Below are 14447 nucleotides of genomic sequence, written 5' to 3'. Positions count from 1 at the left end.
AACAGGCTTAGCAATGCATGAGACTCACCGGTTGTCAGTGCTGTGGGCTGGGAAATGTGGGTAAAGGGCACAGAGAAGGGCAGCAATGGATGAGTTGGATGTGCTCAAAGAGTACCTGCAGAGCAAATTCAGTGGGAGAGACGCTGTTAGTTTCCTGGACATAGCTTCAAGGCATGCTTGGGGTGGAAGCGTGGGGTTCTATAACAAGGTACACTGGTAAGATGCCATGATAAGCAAAATATTCTTGGTGGGGAACACATCTCTTCACAGTTAGTCCTTACATCACTTCCAGATTGACTACTATTCAAAGCAGAAGCCATTCTACAAATGTTAAAACAACCCAGGAATAAGCAAGGCTTACCCTAAAATAGTACAGAGGGATGACAATGAAGTATTTTATCACTTGATAAATCAAAATTCAAAGATGAATATTCATATATTAACATTAGAAACTTGGAAATTAAACCCAACATTGCAGGATGTTATAAATATCAATATTATAGAAAACATATGACAATTTAAAAATAAAACAACTACTAAAATGCAGTGCCAGGGACTGGAGAAATGGCTCATTGCTTATGAGTTTGAGCTGCTCTTCCAAAGGACCAGGTTTGGCTCTGCTCTCCGCCAGTTTGTTGGGTAGCTCACAACTGGGTGTAACCCAAGCTCCAGGGGATCAAACAGGCACCAGTACTCATTTGCATAAACCCTAACAAAGACAAACACACAGACACACATATACACACACACAAACATATAATTAAAAATAAAATATTAAAAAAATAAAGGCAGAAGCTCAGTTAAAGAAAAGTGATTCAATCTTAAAGAGAAGCAAGGAGTCACACCAGGTGTAGTGACGAAAATGTGACTATGAGAGTTCATTAAATGCAGGTACTTAATTGAAAGAAAATAATTCAAAAAGTCACAAAATACTGAAGAATTCTTACAGCTAACATTTCTTTACCCATCCTTGTTGGCTCTTTTAATTTTTATTGGTGCACCAAGAATTCACAGGTTGGGCCCTGTCCATGATAGGCAAATGCTTTATGATTTAGCTACAGCCCCAACCTTTAAGTATTCATAATTCCAAATTAATAAAAAGAAGCAACTGCCACAAACTATATTAAGAAATACCCATCTTGCTCATAATCTCTACCTCACAAGGCACCACATAAGTAAGTATAGCAATAGCTGAAGACAACATGGCAAGGGACTTCAACCCTCTGCTGCAGGTGCCATCAATACAGTTCAAATTAATGTCCTATCCAGTTATTTACTATGAAAGATGACAAATTCCAACATTTGTATGAAAAAAGCCAACAACAGAAACACGTAGTTTTCAAATTGAACAAATAGATCACATATATAGCTCTCCCTCATGAACTCTTTTATTAAAGGACAAACAAAACAAAAACACTCATCACCTTCCTCCTCCCAAAAAGAGAAGGCCCAGGGCCATGTGGTGGGCCAAGTGGAAGCCGTAGTTCATCTCTCCGCCAGTCTTCATGTGCAGGAAGCGACACAGCTGCAGCACCTTCAGGTTCCCAGAGCCAGCCATCACCATGGCAAGAGACAGCAGGACCACGCTCAGGCAGGTTTCGAGGTTATAGGGCCCTGTCTGGTGACACAAAAACATTACCTAGTGTTACAACTTTCTTCATTACCAAAAATATCTGAACTTGGAAGATTACAAATGTTTGTAATTTTAAAACTAAATCTTAAAAAAAAGAACACTATGGAGCAATCTAACATATACAATGCACCACCTACTGAAAACTGATATTATTCCTATAGCATCACACTCAGAAATTCTTCCTGTACATACATATATTACATATATATATATATATATATATATATATATATATATCCATAGATGAAAATCAGACACTACTATACATGTTAACCCTTTTAATAACTTATAAGCAATTTTCAAACACAAAAAGCCTTATACAGCATGATCTTGCTACATCCAATATATAAGAGCATATGGACATGCCATAACTTAAATACTTGGGCATTTTGATATTTCTAATTTTCTTTCACATTATAAAAACTACTGCATAGGTCTATGCCATTAACCAGGATATAAAATCTTGCTGTCTCCTTGTTATAAGAGAAGCAATGTCTATAGAATGATTGTATACTCACTAGGTGTTTGGTTTTTTTTAAAGGACATTTTGGCATTCAGTAACATGACAGAATAGGAATATGACAATCCACAAATATTATATACTTCATTTATTCTCATCACAAGAATTAGAAATACACACATCTTTTCAGGCTAATCATAATCTCAAGGGTAACCATGTTCTCAACTAACTGACTACCTTAAAACCAAACACAAAGAGAGCAGTGCTTCAAACCTTGCTTTAAATTCAAACAGCAAATGTGTTTGCTAACCTCCGAGTTTCTGGTTTATCTGTAAATGTTCTTTGTTTACTTTATTCCAAATAGGGGAAAGAAAAAAAAGAAGACTTACTACAGAAGCATTGGGTGCAGATAAATAATTCATAAAATCTTTTGCAAATTTATGCTGGAAAAGGAAAAGAAAAATTGAAAGTTAAAGGTGGCATGTTAAGGTTTGGGTTGTACGACAGAAGGACAACTCCGAGCACAGCAGCATGAGCCAAGATAGTCCTCACCAGACAGTTAAATGCTGATAAGTTTTCTGAGCCAGCAAATCGAAAACCTAGAGACAAGCAGGCTCCTGCAATGATGTAGACGTGTGCTTGCCTGAAAACAAATGACAAGAAACACAATGTTGTTATTGTCCTCTAAAATCCATTATCATCCATTGTCTTGGAATAAAAATAATAGTCATCTTTTACAAACTAGTTTCCAGCCTTCTGAGAATGGTGAAGAAGGTCTCTATCCAATCAGCAGCTCTCTGTGGGTTTCTGAAGAAGACCATGTAACCCTCACTGATGTAGCCTGCCTCTTACATGACATTCTTCATATACTACAAGGAAGGACACCTTTAGAGTGCTCCTCACCAAGGAAAGAACGAAAAAAGAGAAAGTACATAAATTTTTCTTTGCTTTTCTTTCTTTCCTTCCTTCCTTCCTTTCTTTTTTTTTTTTGAGACAAGATCTCAAATTACTCAAATCAAGCACTGGTTCTCCTATGTAAGTAAACTGATCTGACAGGTGCTAACATAGTTCACACACACACACACACACACTACATTACTTACGACAAGGTTTCCAAATTCAAGTCCTCTGAACAAGGCAATTCAATTTCACTCAGAGAGATACTATTTTCTCTTATAATCTGTCAAGACAGAAAAGCAGTAATGTCTGAGCACCACTGTTGTAGCTACAAATATGCCATGAACTACTTGTCACGGCTGTATTTATAGAAAATAAATCCCAATGTTAGTGATTTATATACACATGGATAAACTGACTGTAACACCCATATGTACTACAACTTATCTATAACATCATATGGTAACAGGTTATTTCAGTTTTGACAGTAGACACTTCCATTGAATCATTTTTTTATTTATTTGTTTGTTGTGTGTGCTGGGGGGAGGTGCATGTTCAGAGAACTTCTTGCAACTATGTTTCTCTCTAACATACAGGCAATTCTGGGATTAAACTCAGGTCCACCAAGCTTGGCAGCAAGAGACTTCACCAACTCACTGAGACATCTTGCTGGGCCTCCTTTGGATCTTAGTTAGAGCATGTACCCTGAAGCTTAAAGTCCTGGCTTCAAAGCCCAACTTTAAGGCCACATACAAGTTGCCTGACAGCTCTGTGACTCATCTATAAATAAACATATGAAGTTTATCCACCAACAGCTCTTAGAATTAGCATGCTGTATACAGAAGTCTTTTGTGTTAGCTATAGTTATCCCTATACAGCCACAGTCACAATACCACACTGATCATCAACTGAAAAAAGCATCACTAAGAATATGAGTTGTAAATAGCAGGGAAGAAAAGCTCTCTAGAATCTGTCCCTTGCATTTTCCTATGGTCTCCTTAAGTTATAAAAATAAAAACAGGAGAAATCAAAACAGAATCACTTGAACCAGTTGAGAGGTGTACAAGAAATAAGAAAAGTGTGGTGTGTGCTTGTGAGCCCAGCACTCAGGAGGTAGAAACAGGAGGATTCCAAGTATTAAATCAGCCAGGACATAAGAGCCTGCTTCAGTTTTACAACCACTCTGGAAATCAGTCTGGCGGTTCCTCAGAAAACTGGACATAGTACTATAGTACTACCGGAGGATCCCACAATACCTCTCCTGGGCATATATCCAGAAGATGTCCCAACAGGTAAGAAGGACATATGTTCCACTATGTTCATAGCAGCCTTATTTATAATAGCCAGAAGCTGGAAAGAACGCAGATGCCCCTCAAAGAGGAATGGATACAAAAAATGTGGTACATTTACACAATGGAGTACTACTCAGCTATTAAAAAGAATGAATTTATGAAATTCCTAGGCAAATGGTTGGACCTGGAGGGCATTATCCTGAGTGAGGTAACCCAATCACAAAAGAACTCAAATGATATGTACTCACTGATAAGTGGATATTAGCCCAGAAACTTAGAATACCTAAGACATAAGTTACAATTTGCAAAACACATGAAACTCAAGAAGAATGAAGACCAAAGTGTGGACACTTTGCCCCTTCTTAGAATTGGGAACAAAACACCCATGAAAGGAGTTACAGAGACAAAGTCTGGAGCTGAGACAAAAGGATGGACCATCTAGAGACTGCCATATCCAGGGATTCACCCCATAATCAGCCTCCAAACACTGACACCATTGCATACACTAGCAAGATTTTGCTGAAAGGACCCTGATATAGCTGTCTCTTGTGAGACTATGCCAGGGCCTAGAAAACACAGAAGTGGATGCTCACAGTCAGCTATTGGATGGATCACAGGGCCCCCAATGTAGGAGCTAGAGAAAGTACCCAAGGAGCTAAAGGGATCTGCAACCCTATAGGTGGAACAACAATATGAACTAAACAGTACCCCGGAGCTGTGTCTCTAGCTGCATATGTATCAGAAGATGGCCTAGTTGGCCATCAATGGAAAAAGAGGCCCATTGGACTTGCAAACTTTATATACCCCAGTACAGGGGAACACCAGCGCCAAAAAGTGGGAGTGGATGGGTAGGGGAGTGGGACTTTTGGGATAGCATTGGAAATGTAAATGAGGAAAATACCTAATAAAAAATATAAAAAATAAATAAAAAATAAAAAAAAGAGCCTGCTTCGGGTTGCTCCCACCCTCACATGGTTTTGCCCATGTAACATAATGCGCTAAACTTCAGCAAATATGTACGAGTTGTTGCAAATCTTCACAGGGGCCTAATCCATTACAGGCAGAAGCTGAAGCTGCCCAGGTGCCCAACAAAAGACAACAGAAAAGAAACTGGCACATTCGCATCACAGAATAAACCTAAAGATGGACTGTTAATACTCTCAGTGATATCACACACCATACTGAGCAGAAGGTTCACACAGAAGATATGTACTGCAGGTGACTTCATTAAAATAAATGCATCAGTAAAAATTAACCAACTTATCCTAACATGGCATTTTCCTTTTTATCTTTATAAACTGACCTTTGCCTACAGGCCACATTTGTCTCCTGTCTGTATCCTTTCTATTCAGAGACAGTCCTTTGTCCCTCTGGAACAAATACCCTTTACCTCTCTCCCTTCTCCTCCTTCTCCTTCATCTCCTCTCTGTCTCTTATTCCCTGCCCTTTGTCCCTCTGGGACAAATAAATCTCATTTGTCCTAAGAACGTGGTCTTGGGGTATCTCGAGCCAACTTTGAGTCCTACAGGTATAGAGGCCTGAGACTGAGGTCAGGAATCTCCCTTGGTCCTTCTGCCTTATTCATTAAAATAGGATCTCTTAATCAAACAATATATCTTATCTTGTCAGCCAGCTTGTGCAGGGGATCCCATCTCTACCTTCTTCCACCATAGTTTATATGGGACTTGAGGACCCTAGCATTTCAGAAAGCACAACCACACAAGTAGAGTATACACAGTGTAAGCTTAGTGAGGAAAATTCTAGCACTATCCACTCCACCACATCAGTCTATCTGATAGCCAGGAGAGGTTCAGAGAGAGCCTTGGGCTTCCAATAGGTCTGGGAAGAGTGTGAGCACTTGCAGGACCAGCCACCTCAGCCCATAACCACCCCTACAAAGCAGTACCAGCCTGAGGGAAGACCTGGACATTTTAGCTGTGGTTTTCTTGCTTCCAAGGCAAGTACTTTAGCTGCTGTGTCATCTCCTTGACCTTTAGTATAAACTCGTAAAATTAAAGTTCCTCTGTCTTGTCAAAAGATCCCCCTAAAGATGAGCAGGAAGATTGCTCAGCAGTTAGAAGTAAGCACTGCTCTTCCAGGACTTGAGTTCAATTCATAGCACCTCTTATAGGCAGCTCACAACTGCACGTAACTCCAACTCCAGGGGGATCTGATGCTTCCTTAAGCACCAGCATCCACATTTAAACACACATGCTTAAAAATGATCAAAGAACAAATCATGAAAAAGAGCATACCTAAGGGTCAACAACTGATTCCACAAGAAAAAATATTCTATAGCACTTTGGAAAATATCACAAGAAATCACAATTTATGTTATTAATGTTACAGTATTTATTGTCTATACTTACCTGAGGAACATTGCTGTCAACCCACTTGGAATTTGGTAAGATATCATCCCACAAAATCAGGCAGCGAGCAAGTGTCTTAAAAATGAATTACAGACAAAATTAATCAGGCAAAGCTCATGTATTTCCCAATAACTGTAACAGTAAACAAACTAAGAATTCATTCCCAACTAACAACTACTTTAAAACACAGACTATCAACTAAATATATAAAAATAAAGACTTAGATCTTAAAGAAAAATTTAGTTCATCATGATTCAAGTATTGAGGGTTTGGAGAAGGCTTTCTTACACTGTGAAAGAAAAATCACAAAGGAAAGAGCCACAGCTCAGCATACATGTCAATCTAAAAGCTTGCTGAGTTCAAACATAAAAGAAATACAGAACAACACAGTACTAAATGGTTATTCTAACTACAACCATAACAGTACTACTACATCCCCAAGGATACTAAAAATAAGAAGATCCTGGTCACATGCTGCCTTTTAGTAGGTTTTTAATAATAATGATAATAATAAGAAGAAGAAGAAATGTCATTCCAATTATTATCTATCACAGTGGCCACCTTTCCTAACTCTTCTAAGTTCTTTTTGGGAAACTTCAAAAGAACATTGCCAATCAGAAAAACATGACAGGCTAAAGTAAACCCTTTCATGGAAAGGCATTAGATTTGCAGCTAAACTTGAGGATCACATAAGGTGCTCCCCTCATGTCAAGAAAAACGAAAATGACAAAGCACCATACCCTAAGCAAGAGGAATTCTGGTTTCACAAAGTCTAGCAAATACATGGTATCAGGAGCTCGTAGCCAATCAGCAATGGATCTGTTGGCAGAAGACACCAGTCAAGGAAGAGGCCAGGTATTCAAATATCAAGACATCAAATCATCTCTCTCCTCCAACAAAGGTCTAGCTTTTTCATAATGTTTCACAAATGCTTATGTAATATTTATGTTTTTATGTCTTACTATATAAAGGAGTTCTGTGAAGGTCTGTTTAGTTTGTCTTGTTCGTTGAAATATTTCCAATATCAGCTGACATACACTCATCCAAATAGATTAATAATATCTTTTGCCACTTTGTTAATTCTGCATAGAATTTTCCCAACTGTAAGAATTGACAACACTGGAGAATTTCATGTCTCAGAATATTTTTCAAATTAAAAGAATTAAGGTGAGCTGAGGACATAACTCAGGACAGATTGGGAATATAGAAGGTTTAATCACTCGAAAAGCTTCGAAACAAAGCAGAAACCATTTTTATTAATGGTAACCAAGTACAAAATAATGCTAAGTATTCCTAAACAGTACTCACAAGGATATGCAAAATTACTGAAAGGAAGTAAGCTGTTCTTTGGGCTTGCCCTCTATAACCTTTTCATCCATATCCACTTGAAAATACCAGAGGGGAGCAAAACCTACATCTAAATTAAACACAGATGGTCTTTTGATTTTTTGAATCATGTTTCTCTACACAATACAGTATTAACAACCATTTATATGGAAAATATAAGCATATTTCATATTATAATTAATCTGTAGATGATTTAAAGTAGCAAGATGAAGTGAATAAATTACATGTACATCTCATGTATTTATGTGACAGGCCTGAACATTTGTGGGTTCTAGTGTCTGTACAGTTCTGGGACCAATACCCTGAAGACACTGAGACAAGATTCCTGACACACACCATGCCCAAAGAAAACAGTGCTACACAAAGTCTACTCAGCCCCATTACCCAAGAGAACAGACATCAGGCTGCTCTAGTACACATGAGGAGATTGTACTGCTGAGAGCAAAAAGGCTGCCATGTACCATGCAGGACAGGTGAGGGTGCTAATACCTGTTATTGGTTTTTAAGTAGATCATAGCCAACGCCAGAGTAGCACCGGGACAAGTCACATCCACGTTTATGGTATCTCCTTCCTGGGGAGGAAAGTTACTCATGTAAGAGCTCCAGCATGCTTATCACTGTTGGTAGCAAAGCCACTGCTGTGCAGCTGACATCTCAGCCTGTGGCTCTGATCCTTTCCTCTGACTTCACTTACTTTGATCTGATAACTTGGAGACTTATGTTTCTCCCTGTGCATTCCAGTTTGAAAACGCCTATGACCTCCAACCATGTACTGATACAGCTGCTCGGGCACATTGAGGTCAGACATGCCAATCAAATTGCTGCCATGCTGGAAAAATTAAATAACTGAGATGAAAATAAGTCTTAACAGCAGGAAATCAGGAATACACATTCATGATAAACAAAGGGACACACTTCAGAAGAGCCTATTTTAATTTTGATGTTTCTTCCAATTACAATAAACATACACATTCATTAATGCCAAGCTATTAATTCTCATAAAATTATAATGTATTTTTAGATCTATATACTTTTGTTTTATAAAATATATGAAAAAAATAGAAAGACGTAATTACACTCAGAGTAAAAGAAAATATCAATTACATATTCAAAACCTGAACTGTGAACACCCAAGTACTTTCATTACTGCACCAGTGATCTCCTCAAGCGACCACAATAACTTATTGAATACTTACTCAATACCATGCTCAATTCTGTTGTATTTAAAATGAATTCACTCAACTCAGAAACCCTATTTGTCCTTCTTAGTTTTACTTGTTAACTTGATACAGCCTAAAGTCACCTGAAAGAAAAGTCTCAACTGAGGAATGGTCTAGGTGAGAGTGGCCTGTGGACATGCCTGGGGGGGCCTATTACCTTGATTATGAATTGATGTAGGAGGCTCCAGCCCACTGTGGGTGGCACCATCCCTAGGAGTGGTCCTGGGTTATAAAACAACACTAGCTCAGCATGAGCCTGTGGGCAAGCCAGACAGTAAAGCAACAAGCAGCGCCCCTCCATGGTTTCTGCTTCTGGTCCCTGACTTGAGCTCCTGCCCAGCAGGGATGTGTAAGCAGCAGTAAACCCCATCCTCCCTAAGGTGTTTTTGGTCAGAGTGTGTAGTGGCTATTCTTGGTTATCAACTTGACTATATTTGGAATGAACTACAATCCAGAATTGGAAGGCTCACCAGTGACCCTTATCTGGAGGCTTGGAGATCCTTATCTAGATCTTGGTATGGAGATCTTGAGACATAGTGGCTATGGATTCCAGAAGATTAAATCTCCGAGTTTAAGGAGATTTAATCTGGGCTACACCTTTCATCTGGGATTAAAGGTGTGGTGGAACACACCTTTAATCTGGGCTACACCTTCTGCTGGAGACAATATAAGGACATTGGAAGAAGGGAGTCTAGCTCTTGCTCCTTCGCCTGCTTGCCGTGTGAGACTGAGTAACTGCTAGATCCTTGAACTTCCATTCACAGCTGCGACTGAACCATTGTTGGGAATTGGGCTGCCGACTGTAAGTCTTCAATAAATTCTTTTACTATATAGAGACTATCCATAAGTTCTGTGACTCTAGAGAACCCTGACTAATACAGAGTGTTTTATCACAACAACAGAACAAAACTAGGACACTACTGAGTAGCTACTAGTAAGAATCTCATTTATTATGCAGAAAGCGAGGTACAATTTAACACAGCCCAAGGTTACCTAGCTACTAAACGGCAAGGTTATATATCAAACACAGCAGTGCTGCTCAACAGCCATAGGGCTGCTTAGCCAACAGATAAACACTAATGTAGTTAAATGATAGGGTTTATCACAAGTCAGAACCAAAATTCCAGTCTCAATCCACAGTGTGATGCTTTTTACACAGTACCACCTGCCTCTTTAGCTATGTCAGATGTGAGGAGAAAACACATGGCCAACAATGACAGATTTTCAGAATGCACAAAAGAAGCAACATGTTCCACCACAACATTTTGAATATCATTTAGCTTGACTAGAATACTGCCTTGGTGGTTTTTCAAAAAAAATCATATTTCAAGTAAAAAACAGTAATTACATGAGATGATGTTTGTGGTAGTTTTGAAGACTCTCTTGGATGGAGATAAAGATGAGTCAACCAGACACTGCATCCTTTCACAAAGCAAGATCTGCTATGGCAACACTCTGGAATGCAGTGATAACAGTAGCAAAAGATGATTGGGGCTATTTCTACAATTACGACAGATTCTTAAGGCTTCTAATCATATATACTTTCACTATATTTCTCTATTCCTGTATGTATAGAGAAAAAGAGAAGAGAGCGATCAATATATGTATGTGAGTAAATATATGTGTTTGAGTGTGGTGTGTGTGCATGTGCTACACATGTATGGCTGGCTACTTGTGTGTATCTATGTGCAAAGGAGCTACAGCAGGATGCTGGGGATGCTGTTCTATCCTCCTCAGTGTGTACTGAAATCCAAGCTCAAGCTCTCATGCTTCCACAGTAGACATTCTTATCCACCGAGCTCAAGTGCTTCCAGAGTGGCTGATCACTCTTCATCTCAATCTTATGTCTTGAACTTCTTCAAGAAATTTCTATTGGGAGGCAGAGGTAGGCGGATTTCTGAGTTCAAGGCCAGCCTGGTCTACAGAGTGAGCTCCAGGACAGCCGGGGCTACACAGAGAAACCCTGTCTCGAAAAACCAAAAGAAAAAAAAAAAAAAAAAAAAAGAAAGAAAGAAATTTCCAGACTAGAGAGATAGCTCAGTGGTAAAGAGCACAAGCTGTTCTTCCAGAGGACATGGGTATTACATGATGGGTATCTGTAATCCAGAGGATCCAATACCATTTTCTGGCCTCTGTAGGCACTACACATACATGGTGAAAAGACATACATGCAAGCAAAAACTCATACACATAAAATAAAAATAAAAATAGTTATCATAGTTTAACTGAGAGCACTTAAATCTAAGACAGGGAAAATGAATCTTAAAATCTCACTTCTTCATTATAGTTTTTCTCCAGGGCAAACTAGAGACAGTGAAGAAAGAGGAAGAAAAGGTTGGGCACTGGGTTAGGTCACAGGAGAGCATCCAGCTGAGTATCGAGGCTGCTCCTTTCGATTCAAAGATGTCCTGTGTAAAAGCAGGAGAAGAGACTACTCACCCCCAAGCAAACCATGCCCAGGGCCAGGCCAGCAGCTAAGGAGTAAGACTCTCTGTCGGTGCAATACTCCATTTCTGGACCAGGGGGCCGCCCTGCGAAAGGCAGAGAAGCACAGGTCAAGCCTATTTATTATAAGCCCAACTTGTAAGTTTTAGGGAGTTCATTTCCCAGTTGCTTGAGCTGTTCAAAGACACAATTCAGAAGGTATCCAACTTCCCAGTTTACCTAAAACCCTTAAACTTACTTATTAAAGTGTCTATCAGCAATGACTTTCAAATATTGCGACAACCTGGGTTTTACCAAACAAACAAACAAACAAACAAACAAACAAATAAATAAATAAAATGCCAAGAAGTAAGAATTGTGGCTTTTTAAAGAGACAATTACTTTGGGGCTGGCCAGAACCCAGTGCTGCCGAGCATGACAACCTAAGTGCTATACCAGCACACACTTGGGGGAAGGGCAACCCCAGCCCAGTAGACACATGGGGACTGGGGGTGGGGAGGAGAGGGGAGCAACCCAGCAAACCAGCCTCTGAAACACTTAAAAAACGAGACAATTACTTTTTTAAAAAACTGCTTTTACTAAAAATAAAATTTACAATTTAAATTTTTTTATTGTTTTCAAATGCATTCATTAGATGTGATTTAAAATGTCCCAAGTGAATAATAAATGAAATGTGCATTTACTTTCTGCTTTTAAATTAAAAAGTGTGTTTACAGATTTTCATTTCATTCTATATATCATGTGTAGTGAGAATTTTGCTTTCTTTAAAAACACAGATATGTTATATGACTGTTTCTGTTTTAATCCCAGATGTGGGATATGGTACCACTTCAGATTGTTCCCAGCAGCTAGCTATGATTTGTCTCATGCTCTGGCAGGGGCGTGATTCTGCCAAGCTGAGGATAGTTCACATTTGGAATTCTGGGGACTCTTCAGAGGGTATAAAAATGCCAGAGCCCCAAGAGATATGGAGGAGTCTCCTGCTCCTCTTGCTGTTGTTGTTTGTCAAGTAGTTTTGAGCAAAGAGAGGAGAAGAAATTGGACGACAAAGACTGGACTTACCCCAAAGAACTCAATGCTCCTAATCAGCAGGAAGTAGTTTAACAAGATTGATACTACCTTTCCCCTCTCACCTTCTTTCTCTCCTACCTAGTGTTGGGGGTAGGGTTGGAGGGGATATTGGTAGAGAAGAGTTGGAGGTAAAAGAACCTAATTAAAGTAGTCAAAAGTACAGTTACAATCATGTGTGTCTATGGTAAAAATTCATACTTTTAAAAGCATTCCATTTTATTAATGATATGCTTTAGGGCATTGGTTCAAAACCCGTGGTAGCAACCAACCCCTTTGGGGTGGTATACAAGATATCCTGTATAACAGATATTTAATTATGATTCATAAGAGTAGCAAAATTATAGTTATGAAGTAGCAACAAAAGTAATATTATGGTTGTGGGTCACAACATGAAGAATTTGTACTAAAGGATCACAACACTAGGTAGGGTGAGAACCACTGTTTTAGGAAAACAAAATGTGTTATGTATAAAGACCTCTCCTCCTTCCAGAACTTCTGGAATTTTGTCCTCCAGAGTAAAAAAACTGGCATTCAAAAGAAAAGGTTATGTGACCGTAATTAGTTTAATATTTATGCATATAATAGCAGAGAGATAGAAACAGCCCCTGAAAGTAGTTTGACATGATGGTGCATGCTATAATCCCAGCACATGGGAGGTGGAGGGAGGAGAAACAATTCAAGAACAGCATTGGCTGACACTATACTGTTTAAAAGGAAAAAAAGGAGGGTGGGACTGGAGAGGTGACTCAGTGATTAAGAGCACTTGCTGCTCTTCAGAGAGCATGGGTTTGATTCTCAGCACCCATGTGACAGCAGCTAATGACTGTCTTAACTCAGTTCCAAAAGACCCAACACCCTCTCCTGGCACTGTACATGGTGCGCAGACATACATGCAGGCAAAACACACACACACATACATACAAATGTACATACATATATACATACATACATACATACATACGTCTATATAAAATTTTAAAAAGAAAATTTTAAAGCAAATTAATAAAAGTTCTAAAATGACACAATGGGGCATTTTAGAAAACTTTGTAATATATACAATACTAAATTAATTTTAAAAGGTACTTCTGACAATGAAGCATTTTCAAAGGCAGAATATATAAATCCCATGTGCATTCTGGTAATAACTTTATCAAGAAACACATATGAATCAAAGATGAAACCTTGTCTACAGAATTTGAGAGATGCACTGTGGCTGTGAATGGGCTGCATCACCAGACAGCACTGGTACGGCAGCTTGTGCTTGCCCTCTAAATGAGTAAACTCTAAATTGCGGTGCTCAGGACCTTCGAGGACCTTTTTTCGGACTTTTTTTTTTTTTAATAATTTATGCTATTTTGCATTTTGGTATAGGAATTGTAGGTAATCTTTGGGCTACTTTGTGGGCTCTTCTTTCTTCCATTCTTCTCCTCCAACCCTTTTCTTCTACCCTCTTAGACCCTAAACACTAGGTAAGAGAAACAAAAGAGAGGAAAGGAAAGAGATGCCTGAATAAAGTCGGGGAATGGAAAGGGGTGACTACTTCTTGCTCATTAGGGGCATCGACTTCCTTGGGGGCAAATTTGATCTGTTCCTTCTCCTTTTTCTTCATTGTATATAACTACTTAACAAACCATGAATAACAGCAACTAATAACCCATCACCACCAACGCCCAATAACCAACTAACAACCCCTAACGACACATCTCTTAGGCC

The 14447-nt window shown here is 39.0% G+C and overlaps 1 protein-coding gene across 1 annotated transcript in view; it reads right to left on the bottom strand.

Moving 5' to 3' along the window:
* Positions 1-14447, bottom strand: part of Anapc1 (anaphase promoting complex subunit 1) — a 77426-nt gene that overhangs the window by 14404 nt on the left and 48575 nt on the right. Inside the window, exons 30-39 of the mRNA XM_021182343.2 lie at positions 11658-11749; positions 8693-8827; positions 8488-8570; positions 7392-7470; positions 6652-6726; positions 3197-3273; positions 2646-2736; positions 2483-2536; positions 1425-1618; positions 29-115 (exon numbers count right to left, since the gene is read on the bottom strand). Of these exons, the coding sequence (XP_021038002.1) occupies positions 29-115; positions 1425-1618; positions 2483-2536; positions 2646-2736; positions 3197-3273; positions 6652-6726; positions 7392-7470; positions 8488-8570; positions 8693-8827; positions 11658-11749 (967 nt within the window). The remainder of the gene's footprint in view (positions 1-28; positions 116-1424; positions 1619-2482; positions 2537-2645; positions 2737-3196; positions 3274-6651; positions 6727-7391; positions 7471-8487; positions 8571-8692; positions 8828-11657; positions 11750-14447) is intronic.

The sequence above is a fragment of the Mus caroli genome, unplaced genomic scaffold (assembly GCF_978045245.1).
Source record: "Mus caroli unplaced genomic scaffold, Mus_caroli_1 scaffold_2, whole genome shotgun sequence".
NCBI classification, from domain to species: Eukaryota; Metazoa; Chordata; class Mammalia; order Rodentia; family Muridae; genus Mus; species Mus caroli.
This window is presented reverse-complemented; position numbering and strand designations above follow the sequence as displayed.